General features: G+C 41.2%; 2 protein-coding genes across 2 annotated transcripts in view; one reads left to right on the top strand and one right to left on the bottom strand.

Annotated features, from left to right (window-relative positions):
- RPL24 (ribosomal protein L24) overlaps nt 1–16,252 on the top strand; it is a 354,788-nt gene that overhangs the window by 57,736 nt on the left and 280,800 nt on the right. The gene's annotated exons all lie outside the window — the stretch shown is intronic.
- The window catches only part of ZPLD1 (zona pellucida like domain containing 1), a 53,373-nt gene that overhangs the window by 31,257 nt on the left and 5,864 nt on the right, over nt 1–16,252 (bottom strand). The window contains exons 3-4 of the mRNA XM_077342119.1: nt 6,675–6,895; nt 327–508 (exon numbers count right to left, since the gene is read on the bottom strand). Coding sequence (XP_077198234.1) covers nt 327–508; nt 6,675–6,895 — 403 coding nt within the window. The remainder of the gene's footprint in view (nt 1–326; nt 509–6,674; nt 6,896–16,252) is intronic.

The raw sequence follows: 16,252 nt of genomic DNA, 5'->3' as shown, positions 1-16,252 counted from the left end.
AGCAGGAACAAAACACAAATTTTTCTGCTAAATTTACTCTATGATAAAACAAATTCTTAGAAGTGACTTTCTTCTGGCAATTAATTTTTCCTTCTAAATATTCTCCAAATCCCTTGCCCTTCATTCTTATTCCCATTCACTCATCCTTAATTTCTTAAACCTACTTTGTGCAAACAGTTAAGGGACCGACAATTACACAGTTGGCACGGATCTGACATGTTTGTACAGCATATCCAGTCCCTCCTCATTCAAAGCACCAGACAAATATCATAAAGCGTAAAGATAATACAAGGCTCTCTTTGTGAAAGAGTGATAGACATACTTACGAAGCAAGCTGAGTATTGTTGACCAGGTATTCCAAAGGATAGCTACAACTAAATTTATAGAGAAGTCCTGGTAAATAGCTGATGATAGTTGGTGGATCAGGAGTGTCTATATATCCTGAAATATTACCTATTTGGACTGTTGATATATTGCCATATGCATTAATTCCTGGAACTGAGGTTACCTATTTGGAGAAAACACCATTTATTGGATGGCAAATGCTAAAAGAAAATATCTTTTGCTTAAAATGAGATTCATACCTCTGACAACATACTGAAGGCTGCAAAGACTCCTCTCTGTGCACAACAGTCTTGACATTAGTAAGGTTTTTTATAACGGTTGATAATTTCCCAGGCCAGGGTTGGAAAAAGTCACTTCATTTCCCATGTCTCTCCAGCCATTTACCTGTTCACTATTTACAGTTTCAGGCTGTAAATATTCTTTATTTAGATCTTCCTGCACTTTCCAGACACACAGGACTGATGCTGGTCTGTCTGTCTGCACCCCAAAATACAAACAGTTGCTGGTAAAGACTGGCCATAGCCCATAGCCCAGGAGGGACACACCTGCACCACTCCCTCCCAACTGGAGGCAAAAATGGCTCCTTTGAAGACTGGACTCTGAGGCATTGTACGATTTTGAAGTCCCACCTCCAAACCTCCAGGAATATTTCCAACCCAGAGGTAGTCAACCTTCAGGTGGGGCCTGGAGAGCTCCTGGAATTACAGCTCGTTTGCAGAGTATAAAGATCAGATCCCCAGGCAGAAAGGGCTACTTTGGATAGGGTTGTGGTGGAGAAGAAACACACAGGTTGTCATTGAATTGAAAGACTTGAGGCCAACTGTACAGGGTTGTTGTTCATATGAAACAGGAGACAAAAGAACCTCCACAACAGCATACAGTTTCTAATGCAAAATAACGCTGTGCAGTAGACCTCAAATCTGTAGAGTTGTGAAGAAGAAAGACACATGGCTTGGCTGTGTCTAACCCCTGGCCAGAGCAGTATTTTAAGTGAGAAGGGGATTTTCTGTGGCCTCCCTGTCAGCCAACTGTTTGGCAGAAGGAGAAATCCCCCCCCTCAAAAGGAATGCCCTCCGACTCCCTGCGTTGCTCTCTGAAATGCCTCCCTTCCCTCAGTCAGAGGCTATCAGAGGCTCCTTCACAGAAGTCCTGAAGGTAGGGGAAGGGAGCACACTCTCCGGCCTCCTGCCAGCTCTGTCAGTGTTCTGAGGCAAAGAGAGGGAAGTTACAGTTGGACCTGACAGTTAGGACAGCCTTGGGGAGAAAAGGGCTGGCACAGCCTGTCCAAGCCTCTGTTCTCATCCCCCTTGGCAGCCCTACTTACCTCCTCTCCCTGCAGTGGTCAGGAGCAGACTGGCAGTGATGTCTCCAGATTGCCCCTGGGTGGGCGGGCCCTGTCATAATTTTGGCCCAATTATTGGTCCTCCTGACTGGCTTCGCGCCATCCAACTGACTAGAACTCTGGCCCTCACCCGGACCAGCCTCGCCCACTCTCCACCCACTTAGCCCTTAACCAAATATGATACCACTCACCAAGTGGTTCCAGATGACTTGGCCTTGCAGACAACAGCAGGAACTGCCATTGCCAGCAATAGGCCTCAGGCTTCACAAGGGCAGACATCACCAGCCCAGCAACAGACTGTGCTAGCCAAGGGGTGGCCACATGAATTACCTTTGAAGGGGTGCATGTGAGGGGGGAGAGATTTCCCTTCCTGTACTTCCAGGGTATCCTCAGGCTTCACCTGGAGGCTGGTATCCCTAAACCTCAGTGAGGTACAATGCTACAGAATCCCCCCTCCAAAGTAGCCATTTTTGCCTGTGGATCTTTATAGTCTGGAGATGAGAAATAATTCAAAAAGGTCTCCAGGCCCCACCTGGAAGTTAGCTGTCCCTGGTCTGGAAATATTCCTTGAGGTCTGGAAGTGGAGCCTCAAAATGGTATAATGTCTCCACAGCCATCTAACCAGCCACATAGCACCCCGTGACCTATTTCAGGTCAAGAAAACATTGCAGAGAGGAGGTAAGGTTGCCAGATTAGTGTAGGTTCATGTTCTGGACTTCCACACTATCTAGGTGTGCATAAACCTGACTTGGGTCAAGACTGCTGTACACAGAGAGACCTCTTCTTAGGATTGCCAGCTTCCCAATGAGGCACTAAACCCACACCAAACCATGAGCTAGCGCCCATTTCACTACATAATGCAATAGGTTTTACTAGTAGTCTTTAAATAAAATACAGGTGGATGATAAAGTTTAAATATCATCCTTATAGAATTATTGGAATATTTATTCCAGTAGAGATATCCGCTTCCATTGTTCCACTGCCATAGCACCTCTAGTAGTTTAAGCTTCTTTTTGCAGCCATGGCCCTTAAAAACTTGGTATTTTCACAAATGGAAGAAACAGATACCTGCAGGTTGAGTGGCAATAATGTTAGCTTCTTCACCACTTTACCATTTTAGCCCAGTATACCTGAATGCTCAGATATAATGTTCTCCCTTCAAGTTCCCACCGCAGCGGATAAAAAGAAAGCCATTATCTAGCAGCCTAATCATCTGCAGCTCCCACTTCCTCACAGGTCTGCTTGTTGAATGAAAAAATATACTGCTTCCTTACTTACTTGATAATTTTAGAATCATATGGAAGGTTATTGTTTATCCAGATTTGTTTGGAGAGGAATACGAATACTGGGTATACTCCATCTACCCAGCATTTGGGTGTAGAAAGTTAGATGTGGAAAAAAATAAATATGAGATACAGCAATATTTTTCAAACTTGGTTCAAAATGGTGAGCCATTTAACAATTAAACCCCTGCTTTCAGCTTCCCACGGATTTTCATTAGAAGCAGAAAGCAGGGGGTTCCAAACAGTCCCTGCTACTCAGCTGTTCAGTTTAAATGGTTCTGAGCTGTTTAAATCTTGCTTCCTGCTTCTCCCAAGCAGGGTCTGTATCAAAATTTGTAAGAAGAAGAGTTGGTTCTGATATGCTGCTTTTCTCTACCAGAAGGAGTCTCAAAGCAATTCACAAATGTCACAAATGCTGAACTGGCCCAAATTCATGAGAAATTTAACTACCGGCCTGTTTGTGCCTATCCTTAATGTGAAATGAGAGACAGCTCACAGTAAGAACAGCAATAAAATAAAAACAAAAGAATAAATAAAGCAATAAGCATGACAATTTTTATACAGCTTTCACTGTATTCATATTTAGCTAAGGGCTAAGTGGGTGGAAAGTAGGAGGGGCCAGTCCAGGTGAGGGGCCAATTGGAAGGCGCAAAGCGCCTTCGGATTGGCCCCTCACCACGACAGACAGCAGTCCTAGTCAATCGGGTGAGGGCACAATCTAGTCCCTCACCAGGAGAGGCCAGAAAGGCTTCTAGGCCCTCACCAGGAGAGGCCAGAAAGCCAATGCCAGGGGGGAGGGGGGGAAGCAGGCCTTCCCCTCAGGCCTAGAAGCACAGGGGTGGGGGGCTTTCAAATCCCGTTCTCACAAACGGGCTTTGAGTCTAGTCTGAAATAAAACACATGATCAAATCTATTTAATATCTGTGCACATTTAATATGTACTGAACTTTTATCAATTTTTAATTTTGTCATAAATGTTAATATCTAAAGGGTCTATTGTTTGTGCTGTTCTCACTATTTTTCATATCATTGTCACCAATTACAGACATTGCTAGAGGTGTTTGGGCAGTAGCAAAGCATAGAGAAATCCATAATTCCCCAATTACCAATAAAGTTCTACTGACTCCAGTGCAACTGCCCTGTAGTGAGTTATATGAAGTACACTCAGTGTTTTTGTTTGTTTAGAAATACTCTAACTAGTATTTCTGTAATTAATACCATTACTATTACTATTACAAACATCTCTTCAAAACTGTTTGGAAAAACAATAGTGTAATGACAAGCAGCTATAGCTACACTGTCTATAAATATGTGATAAATAAATAGTTCATGCTTTGGATCATAACAACCTGACACATTTTCATACTTACGAGAACAGTAACACTAAAGCTTTTTAAATATAGTTGTAAAATGTATCCGCGGCAATCCTCAAAAGTAATCTTATTCCACATTTCCAAATATTAACATATAGAAGGCACTCGAAGCACCTGGTGGATTGGGACCCTTCAGACTTGGTTGCCTTGTTTATTGGGAAACTGATGTCCTGTTTGTTTCTTTGACTATTTTACCTCAATCCCCTCCACATAAATACATTACAGCATTATAAATTGAACCTTGTCAATCAAAAATCAAAAAAGTAACTAATGTCCTCATGGGTGGGGAGACACACCTCTCTACAACAATTCTGCTCCATGCATTCATTTGCCCAAAGTTTGTCCAGTTGCACTCAAAAGCCTGCTTCACCAGAAAAACTCTGCAGTTACTTCCAAAATATACTAGAGTGGAAATCCTCCTCACCTCCTCTAGGAAATTGTTCAAAAAGGGCCACAGCCTAGAGAGCTTTATCAACTATTTTTTATTATTGGATTTCTATGTCAATTCTGATGGAGTTTGAAGATGGGATGGTCAACAACCACCCAGACGATAAGCAGGCAATGATCTGACCAAAACATCCAATCCCCTTATTGGCATACTAGTCACCTGCTTCATATAAAAAGAAATCCAGGGTATGATCTTTTTATTGGTTGGGTTCAATGCAACCTGGGGGCAGATCTATGGCTGCCATGGTGGCCCTTGTCACAAACTCTCATGCCTTCCAGGTCTCTACCCTGACTTGAGTTTTGCTAATAACCAGGAAGATCTGTTACTTAAAATGTTGCTTCTCCAAGCTCCCAACTGCCATGAGAACAAGAAACCCCTTCCCCTCTCTATCTGGGAAAGTTTGTTTGATAAAATCTGCGCCCACTGAAAGAATTCTTTTGAACCTGGCCCTTTTTGCAAGCCAAAAGCTGTGTATATTTTAAACAATATTTTTTAAAGTCTTTAGGAATCTCCCACCCTCTGTGTCTATGCTGTATTATTTGTTTGTTTGTTTGTTTGTTTGTTTGTTTCGACTTCTATACCACCACTCCCAAATGGTTCATGACAGTTCACAAGGAAGATCTCCCACAATAAAATCCCCATAAAACAATTGTTAAAACCCCAGTCATAATCACTAAAAACCCTGATTACAACCACTAATTTCCCTGATTCCTGGCAAACCTCTCTCAGGCCAGGAATCTCCAACAGATTCATGCTCGTAGAGTGAAGAGCCCTGCGAGGGGCATAAGGAGACAGGCAGGTATGAGTGAACTCTTGTTCATGTAACTGAGCAACTAATGAAATGTGTAATAGATTTCTCTAAATAGTCAGTTCATACCCAAAATTCAAGGTTATAATAAAACTTCCATAACTAAACCTAAATTCTAGAAAGACTTGGTACTTAGAAAGAATCAGTAGACCACTGGTTTTAGGCAGAATAGTAGAACAAATATGCAAAGGTACTTTGCTATCTAATTCTATACTTACTAAGAGCCTCCATATTCTATTCATAAGAGTGGGTCCTGAGCATCGTGGCACAGACTGGTATGACTTGTCCTTGATATCAGCATCTGGCTCCATTGTTGACACAGAACTCTAACCCGGGCATACAGTTTTATAGATTTCCCTGCTGAATCGGTGTTCCCTTTCTAACCCAATCATAAATGAGGGTGATTAAGTTTCTCTCCAAGAGTAGCCTTTGACCAATCACATCAAAAGTTTGGATTAAAGGTGTTTTAAGGCACCAAGAGGGAACCTGTAATTATCCATCACATACACAATGTTTAGCCAAATAGCGGAAATTGGGCAGGACTTTAATCCGTCCATCAAAGTGCAACAAAAATACAGAACATATCCAATTTCCCTAGGTTATGTTAGAATCATGATGGAGATAGCAAACTTTGAAGTACCCCAGTCCTAATCCCTTTATTTAATAGATTCCCATATGGAAAGAACAGTGAACATAGTTGGTATGAATTTTGTTGCAAATTAAAAAAAAAACACATTTTGTGTTGGGAAGGGGAAGAATAGCATGAAGTTCCTATATAACAGGGTTTAAAAAGTGGAGTAAGTTGGGTCCCCTCTTTAAAAAAAACAAAAACAAAACAGATGTATAGTATATTTTCAAGCAAATGTATAACCTGGCCCTCAATCCTACTTGAAAATAGCTCTCTGTGGATTCAAGGGACTATCCTGGTAAATACTTTAAATATCACATCCGTAATATTTATCCAGCCTTTGAAAGGTCATTTTTAAAAATGTTATGCAGTTATAAACTCCACTGAGCAGTGTGTGCCACTCCACCCACTATTAGAAATGTGTAGCCTCCAAAGAACTTGCCTTACCATTAAAGCATTCCCACAGGCCTCCAAAGTGCTAAGATTGATGATGAAAATGACCACTGCTGGAAAGGTGTTGTTATTTATAAATCCCCGGCAATGGGAATCCCCATGTTTCCCATTTAGAGCCAAATCGGTTTCAGAGTAACCAGAAAAAAGGACAGTGCAAAAATTAATCTTCATCGTAATTGCCTGTACTCCACAGTAGACGCTGATATCTCGTTCAGCTGTAGTAAAAAGGAAAAGAAAACACATTTAGGAGTCTGTGATTATTTATTAATTCCTAAAATAGTGGAACTGTATATTGATCAGTCAAGTACTCAGTCTGTTGTACAAAACACAATGAAATGAATCCAGAAGCAAATTTTCAGTGTCAACGAAATCTAAAAATCATCCTCAGAGTGCCAGCAGCCCCTGTAGAAACAAACAGTGAATTCCTTGACAGCGAATTCCATAAAGTAGGCATGACTTATGAAAAAAACTAGACTGTACACCCTCACAAGACCCCGATCATCACAATGGAAGGAATGTGGACCCAAGCTGCAGCAGCAGGTCTTAATGCCATAGAGGAAATATCAGCAAAACTGTTTCTTCATAGAAGTAGCAGCTACATGAAAAATAGTATAGCCTAGATTGTGACCTTTCCCTCACTTGATGCTTTTTGTATGTCCTGTAGTCGGTGGTCTAGAACCAGAGGGTCTCTATGCCTTTTAAAACATTTACAGTACAAACCTAATCAGAATTACACTCTTTTAAGAACGTTGACTTCAATGTGTAATTCAATGTGTAATGTAAGAGAGTAATTCTTCTTAGGATAGCACTGTTAATGTTTTGTTTTTTTCCCCTTAATGTCTGTAAACAGCCTCAACACACATATTTTGCCAGTCATTTTCCACTCTAAGTATCCATTGCAGCTGCAAACATGCCATGCAGTTTATGTTAATAAAGTGACATAAAGAAGAATGGTGATAAAATACCTTATTGTATGAAGTGGTCAATTTAAATCTCTCAAACAACCTCAAATGAAGCAAGATATGAACTGGAAAGCTGTTATATGCAAAGAACTGGATAATGCAGCCTTTACACAAATTTCTGCCTCTGAAAGCAATATTTGATGGAGAGGTATATTTTGCCCACAGCTATTTCTACAGAATGTAGGAGTCAGTCAAAAGATGAATGAGAATTCAGAGCACTCAATTTATTTGATCTGGGAAGTGTAAATAGCAGATAATAATAGCAATTTAGAATTCTAATCAAGAAAACAAAAGAGGCTATAGATGGTAGAAAGTTCTCTGCTAACATTAGATTAGGACAACTTGAAAAAGTCAAGCATACCGACAGAACACTGAAGGAAAGGATTATAAAAAATAAATCACCAAATGTCATATTACCATCACAGACATCAGTGAGCATCCGCATCTATAACTTGATTCTAATTCTATTTACTTGGAAGTAAAAGCTATTGATTTTAGCAGAACTTGCTTCAAAAAAGGTGCTTAATACTAAGCTTTGAAATATCCAGTCTGATTCAGCAGGGGACATTCATATGTGTAAGCATCAGGAGCCCTCTTTATGTATTGTTGACATGGAAACACATCTTTCAGTGTGCTCGGGAAAACGGAAATCATCATGGACATGACATCCATCCCCCCCCCCCCCAGTGTGGTATAAAGGGCAGGGAGGTAACCAGAAAGAGCGGCAGAGGCAGCAGAGTCCATGGCAGTGGAAGTTGCAGCCATGGTGGTGGCCACTGCTGTGGTAGCAGCAGAGCAATTGGCCATCGCTGTGACCCAGGGCCAGGCACAGAAGATGGCCACCAGCAGAACAAATGGGCCTCAGTACAGTCTTGGCCTGGGACCGGGCGCCAAAGATGAGTGGCAGTGGTGGCACAGTGAGTGGGGCTGAGCACAGGCATGGGCCAGGGGCAGATCTGGGCACCAAAGATGGGCCCTTCCCTCTGGACTTCTCCAACCCAGCCACCACAAAGGAGGGAAGGACTTCCACACAACTATCCCTTGTCATGTAAAGCTTGGACAAGACAGGCACTGCCCTTCTAACCTGGCCTAGGTCAGAGGGAGGTTATTGGCTCGCCTGGAAAAGTCCCAGTGGACATAATGGTCAGTCCACCTCAATGGATATTTCATGCCTGGCAGCAGAAGCACTGTATCCTTGGGGTGCTATTGCTTTCTTTGGGGTAACTCATTTTTCCAGTAAGGTCCAGAATTTGTAAATATTCTCAAGAATGGTCATCACATCAGATGCTTAGTCTGTTTTTGTATAGCCTATGATTTAGAGAAGCTTGCACACATGTGTGGGACACCTGCACATGACTTCGTATTTCCATTTCTGCGTTTTAATGGAAATCTTTGAACATTTCACAAGCAGTTTACTGAGTAGTAGATTTTAAGTCAACATCTTCTATACATACAGTCTTCATAGTTTTCTACCCAGCAGTCATAGTTTGCAAGTATTCTGGTTCAGTGGTTACTAATAATTTCCTCTGGGATTTAAATGGCTCTTAACTATGTATTTTCACTTATTGAATAGCTAATAAAATATATTTTCACTAAATTGCAGTATACAATGCAAATAATAAAAAGGAAAGATTACTGGGAGGATTTTTTGCTGTCTTGAAATCTGGAAATGTATGTTTTATTTATTCAATGTATAACATTTCCCACTTTTCTGCTTTCATCAGGGCCTCCAAGGCATTAATAGATTAAATATATATTATTTTTAAAAACTTTAAACCCATTAAAAATGGAACAGAGAACTCTCCATGGGAAGAGAATTCTAAGCAGGCCCTCTCCTGAGTTGCCATTTGCCTAATGTCGGAAGGCAGGGCATCCCAAGCCAGGGCAAGGAAGGTGACTGTAGCAGTTGGGTGAAGCCATAGGGAATAAGCAGTCTCTCAGGTGTTGTAATCCCAGGCTATGTAGCACTTGAATTCTGCCCAGAAACAGGTTAGAAATCAATGTAAGTAGGCCAAGGCTAGAATGATATGGTCCCTACAAACCACTCAGTGAACATCCTGGCTACAGCATTCTGCACCAGCATTTCTGAAGACTATTCAATGCCAGCCTAGGGATGTCAGTCCCCAGGTGGGACCTGGGGATTCCTCAGCTTTACAGCTCGTCTCCAGGTGACATAAATCAGCCCTAAAGAAAATGGCTGATTTGGAGGGCAAACTCCATTGCATTATACACCATTGAGGTCCCTTTCTGCCCCAAATCCTACCGTCACCTGGTTCTACCTGCCCCCCAAAGTCTCCAGGTATTTCTCAACCAGAGGTAGCAACCCCAAGCCAGCTCCATGTAGATCACATTGCAGTAATCTAATCTAGATGTAGCCAAGAAATGAACCAAAGTGACAAGATCTTTACTCCAAAAACAGGCTGCAACTGGCTATCAGGATTAAATTTTAATATATTAGGCCAAATCTTTTTCAAAACTACATCCAAGCACTGGTTCATGGATTCTACAACCTCCCTAGGATGAACTGGAATCAAGAGATGTGATGTGTAGTGACATCCCACTTGTGTAGCAACTGATCAATCGGTGTACCCAATCCAAATCTTCAGATGACCTGCCTCAGCAATTTCATGTAGATTTTGAAACGCATAGGGGATTAGATTATGGGACCCCACAAGACAAAGGCCAGGAAGATGAGCAGCTGTCCCCCAACACCACTTTCTAAAACTTACTCACTAGGTAAGACCAGAATCAAAACTGTGCCTCCCAGTCCTAGCCCAGAAAGATACCATGAAAACAACAGGAGGTCTAGGAGAATCAACCACATCACAGATATTTATGTAGCAAAAATGCTTCATAAACAAGAAAAAAATAGCACTATTACACAATGTGTAAATATTTTTGAACACAGTAAAGCCTTTGTTAATTCTTTACCGTTTGTAATCATTCTTTGTGTTTCACTGTATGGCTCATTAATTTAAATAGCAAAGAATGTATTAGATCTTGTTAATGATTCAATATTTTTGCCAAAAAAGTGTTAGTTATTGCCATGAAGACTGTCTGGATGAATTGTTGTACCACTCTTCCAACAATATGAGAAGACTGGTAGAGTTAATGCAAATACATAGCTCTTCTACATATTGCAAGGAATGACAAGTGGCTCTAAGTCAACAATAGGGCATCTCATGGCACTTTTAAGACTAATAGATTTATTAAAGCAAGAGCTGTATTCATAGTTTCCTGGGGAAATCCACTGTTAAAATAACATAAGAGGAGGGGCTATGGCTCAGTGATGCAGTACATGTTTTTGCATATAGAAGATCCCAGAATCATTCCCTGGCATCAGTGTTCAACAGCTTAGAGCAGGGGTAGTCAAATGCAGCCCTCCAGCATTTGCTCATGGGAATTGTAGTCCATGGACATCTGGAGGGCCGCAATTTGACTACCCCTGGCTTAGAGGAAGCATCAGTCCGGGATCCATTGCAGTCTGGTTTACAGCCAGGCCACGGGGTATAGAAATAGCTTTGGGCACTGTCACAGCTGACTTCCAGAGACAGCTGGATCAAGCTAGGTCAATGCTGATGTTGCTAGACCTCACATTTGACATTGTAGGCCATGAGCTATTAGCTCACCACCTCACTAACACAGGGATGCAGGGGTCAACCTTGCAATGGATAATGTTCTGTCTGCAAGGTTGGGAACAGAGGAGGAATGGTCACACTATCCTTCACTCCCTTGTGGAGTACCACAAGGTTAGATTCTCTCCCCAATGTTATTCAACATCTATATGTAACTTCTTGTGCACAGCTGGTCCAGGGGTACAGGCTGGGCTGTTACTGATATGCTGATGGCACCCATCTTTATCTGTTGATGACCAGCTGGCTGGATACACCCCCAGTTTCTCTGTTCAAGTGCCCAGAGACTGTGATCGGATGGCTCCAGCAGAGCCAGCTGAAGTTTAACCCATCAAAGATGGAGGTCCTGAGGCCGAGGAAGAAAGGGACAGACGAGGAAGCATGTCTCCCCCACCTAATATGGAGTACAACTAACATCTTCATGCTCCATCAGGAATCTGTGGGTGATCTTTGATGCCTCCCTTATCCTGGCAGGTCAGATCATGAACACAGCTCACCAGGCATTTTACCACCTATGCCAGGCAAAACTACTAGCATCCTATCTGGCCCTAGAAGACCTCACCACAGTTATCCATGTAACAGTCACCTCTAGACTGGATCTCTGTAACTTGTTGTATGTGGGCCAATCCTTGGCTATGATCTGGAAATTGCAGTTGGTTCAGAATGCAGCCACACAGGTCCTGACAGAACATTATTATCTGTGAATACAATATGATCTACTGGTGATCCCTGGCCCCAGACAAATCAGACTGGCATCAACAAGTCTCTTCAGCCCTGGCTTCTGTCTGTGGAATGAGCTACTAACTGAGATCCAGGCCCTAATGGAGCTAACAAAGTGCTCTTCCACCAGACCTATGACAGAGGCTAGACCAAATGGAAAATAACTATGGGCATCCCTCTACCTCTCCCAACTTAATGTCTTTTCCCAACTACACTGATTATTCTCCACACTGAAAGACCTCCCCACCATAGTGTTGGAACAATAATAGCCATCTGAAAACACTCTGTTTAGAATTGCAATACTGATATGGGGCCATTAGGATTGTTCTCCATGGTCTGGTTTAAGGTTCCTTCTGTTCTAGCATGTATACTCCAGTGCACAGGCCCTGAATATGTAAACCGCATCATTCTTTTTGCTCCTATATCCTAAGAATAATGCCAGTATGCATAATCTTGATTCCCTTCTTTATTCATACATGCCCATAGGTTTTGACAGTACAGGAGTGTTAAGTTAAAATTGTAACTGTCACAGGGTAAGTGGCAATTAACTGGTGACAGTCAGTACTACAAAGACTATTTCTGTGCAGAACTCCCAAAAGAGCTCAGAGCAGAGAAAAAGAAAAACTGCAGAAGCTAGCTACAATTAGATATATTAGGCAATAAATGTCAAAATTATTCCTGAAATAAACTATGTACAAGCCACACTTGAGAATAAAATTAGAATATAGCCCAAGCAGTATCTAACTACCTTACACCAACCTTTTCCATCCTAGTTGCATAATGGCAAAAAGACAAAGGAAGATATTTGTGGGATTTGGGTGTATTTAGTCTTACTTCATGGGAGGGCATTGAATAGTAATGGGAGTCATTTTGTGGAGATTTTACCTCAGTAATATCACAGAGTATTAGGGTTGTAAGTAAGTAGTTGGGAAATAACTGGAGATTGGGGGGGGGAGTATTTGGAGGAGGGGAATCCTCTCAACAGGTATAATCCCAGAGTCCACCTTCCAAAACAGCCATTTTTGGGGGGGCAACTGAACTCTATCGAATCAGAATACATGGTAATTCCAGGAGATCTCTACCTGAGGCTGGCAATTCTAATTAGAGATGGGAAGTGTTCTAAAGAAAGAGAAATGTTGATTACATAGGGAAGAAAAAATATAGGAGGTAGATGGGGTTGTGTTCTACAGGAGAGTCAAGGAAATGGGAATTAAGCTAATGAGCTCATGAAGCCAAAGTTGAAGGATCTAGAAAGAAAATGTGGGAAGAGCCCAAAGAGGCTTCCAAGCATCCACAAACTACCACAGAAATAGAAGGGATTGCTATAGGATTGCCGGTCTCCTGTCCTCAGCTGATGTTTTCTACTGCTACTCAGAGCAGCATTTCTTGAAGTTGTCATTAGCCAGTAGCATGATATCATTTCTGGGCAATTTGGATGTGATGTGACATCCCACCTGTCTAGCAACTGACCAAAAATAAATAACTATTTTTGTAGCCCACCCTTCCTGAATGCTCAGGGTGGTAACAACATAAAATGACAATCAATAATGTATAAAACATAAAACAAACATTCAATAAAACATTTGTGTTCCAGTCATCCCCAACTAGTTTTTTTTTTTTTTTTTGGGGGGGGGGAATCAGATTCTTAGAGGGCAGATCTTCCCTCAGTTTCTGGCAGTGAGGCCAGTATTTCTTGGTAATCTTTCAGGGTTTTAACTATAGGCCAGATAGAACAGCTCTGTCTTGCAAGCCCTGAGTAACTGTGAAAAGGCCCTGGACAAGACCAGTCTCGCCTCCTTTAGGCCAGGGATCCTAAGCATAATGTTTTACCATACAGTTTGGACAATTCCTAGAAAGGTATGACATTACTTCTGAGTTTTCCAGAAAGTGATTTCACACTGTCAGCTGACAACTACCACCCCAAATCTCCACCCTACCCAGTTTACTTCTGGTAGCATGCCTGGGCCTAGTAATCACAGATTAAGTAACCAGACCAAATTTAACTGCTTGTTTTAGTCATGCATTAAAAAGGAGTTTTCCTGTTCTCTGATTATTATATTTCAATGGTTGCAGCCTTAGAGAAGGGATAGTCTCTAATTATTGGGAAATGCCCCAGCACACTATGAGTAGCACTACTACTAATTTGAAGATAAAAAATTAATTGCCAGTATTATTACCCCTTTTATTGAATCAATAAAGTTGTAGAAGCATGATTGAGCTATATTTTTGTGATGCATTAAATCATAAGCAGAAATGTTAACTGAAATCTAGAATCAGCATTATTTTTATAGCCTTTGTGCAAAGATATAATCCACTGTAGCCAACAAGTTACTAAGAACTTTGTGAGGGTAGCAATTAAAATAATGATCCATTCAATTCACAATAAGGATTTGGAATTATTTATGTGCAATAAATACCATTTTTGAAAAAGGCTTTAGAACAGAAGCAAGTTTTGAAGGTAATTTCTGCTGTGCAGATGAAATATGCATGCAGAATTAGCCATACACTTCCGAAACTGTAAGGAAAATGGCTCACAATGTTTCATTCTTAAGTAGAAAATGTTCCTTTAAGAGGTTTGCTGTATTTTTACATAATTAATAATTAGGGTTGGATCTAATATAACTGGTTTGATATTTAGTATAGAAGCAAAATTGAATAAGCATATATCAATGCCTGATCCAACATTGTTTCTATTACTGAACTTAACTATACAATGCAAAGTTGAGTATAAAGTTTGTAAGTCTGGCCATTGTAGAACATGTAAAACATTGTAGAGCATGTTAAACATGCAAATATAACATTAGGAGTGAAAAGCCTTCTCTAGTCGTCATCTACTTCTCTTATGATATCTTTGTTTATACTCAAAAATCTGAACTTCATCATAAGTAGGAAGGAAGCTCAAAGGATGAATGGAATGAGGAGCATCATGTCTACAGACATACTATGTAACAGATTGCCTATTCTTTGTTTACTGTACCTCTACTAAGGTGACCCTATCCATTCCAAAAAGAAATAGAGTTCACCATGTATTGTCCATTGAGGTTACTGGATGAAATGTTTAAAAGGGAAATATACAATGAAACTAAGATATAAATGTCATACAAGGCAAGCAATGTATGTATTTTATAAATATTTGTTTATTTAAACATTTATATCTTGTACTTCAGAACTGATTGGTTATATAATTCACAGGGAAAGTTCCTGGTGGGCTCCAGCAGATCTGCCCATGCCTCAAGGGCCCCTCCACAGCTCCCAAACCATTTTGACTTCCCTGTCCACCCCACTACACTTTCTCCTACAAAGGCTTCCCTATATAAACTCTGCTTTACACTTCCATTCTAATTAGCTCTATGAGACTTCTCCTTTCCCTGCTTGAAAAATCTCAGACTGGGGAATGTAAGCAGCCAAGAAAGCAATTTTGCATTTGGTAGTACATGGCCAGTGAGCTAGTCATTGATTGGATGTCATACAAACATAGTTGAGCCACTGCTTTATTGGAATTCTTTAGGGCTGAATCTGCACGGAGCTTTTATTCCAATCCCAGGTTGATTCAGTCCCTGCCGTCTCCACTGAATGCAATTTCCATTTTGTCCCATTTAAATATTGTCCCATTTGTCCCATTTAAATATTTCCTCTGCAACAAGCATGACTGATCCAAAGTGACCCTACCTTTCCACTGCAATATCCTAGAGTGGATATAACCCTCAATATTTGAAAAATCAGCAAGGCCAAGGCTTCAGTTCAAAGGGTTCCTCCTCTTTCCCAGGCTGCAAACTTCCCTTAAAGGGGAAGCCCTAACTTTTCTTGTCAGAAGCTCCAGAAGCCCAACTTCTCTTGGTAGAGATTTGCCTCTTGTTTTTTTTCTCCCTCCTCTGCTATCTCCAATCCTCTCCCCCCCCCACACACACACACACCTTAAAGAAAAGAAAGAGGCTCTCGCTGCACTTGGCTCCCCCTCCTTCTGAGCTTTCCTAAGCACCTGCAGAACACTTTTCTGTTACAAGGGGGGGGGGAATAGAAGAAGACCTGAGTTCAAATCGATCTGGATTCAGTAGGATCCACAACAGAATAAACAAAGTACAATATATACTTTGATATAAACCGAGTTTTCAGCGTTTTTTTTTAAGCTGAAAAAGTCCCCTACAGCTTATATGCAGGTATTTAAAAAAAACAACTGCTGCCAAACAAGACAGGAGGGCAGGGGTGGGAGACAAGAATACTTAACTGAACAAGCAGAGGCAGGAAGAAATAGAGGCAC

The sequence above is a fragment of the Paroedura picta genome, chromosome 6 (genome assembly GCF_049243985.1).
Source record: "Paroedura picta isolate Pp20150507F chromosome 6, Ppicta_v3.0, whole genome shotgun sequence".
NCBI lineage: Eukaryota > Metazoa > Chordata > Lepidosauria > Squamata > Gekkonidae > Paroedura > Paroedura picta.
This window is presented reverse-complemented; position numbering and strand designations above follow the sequence as displayed.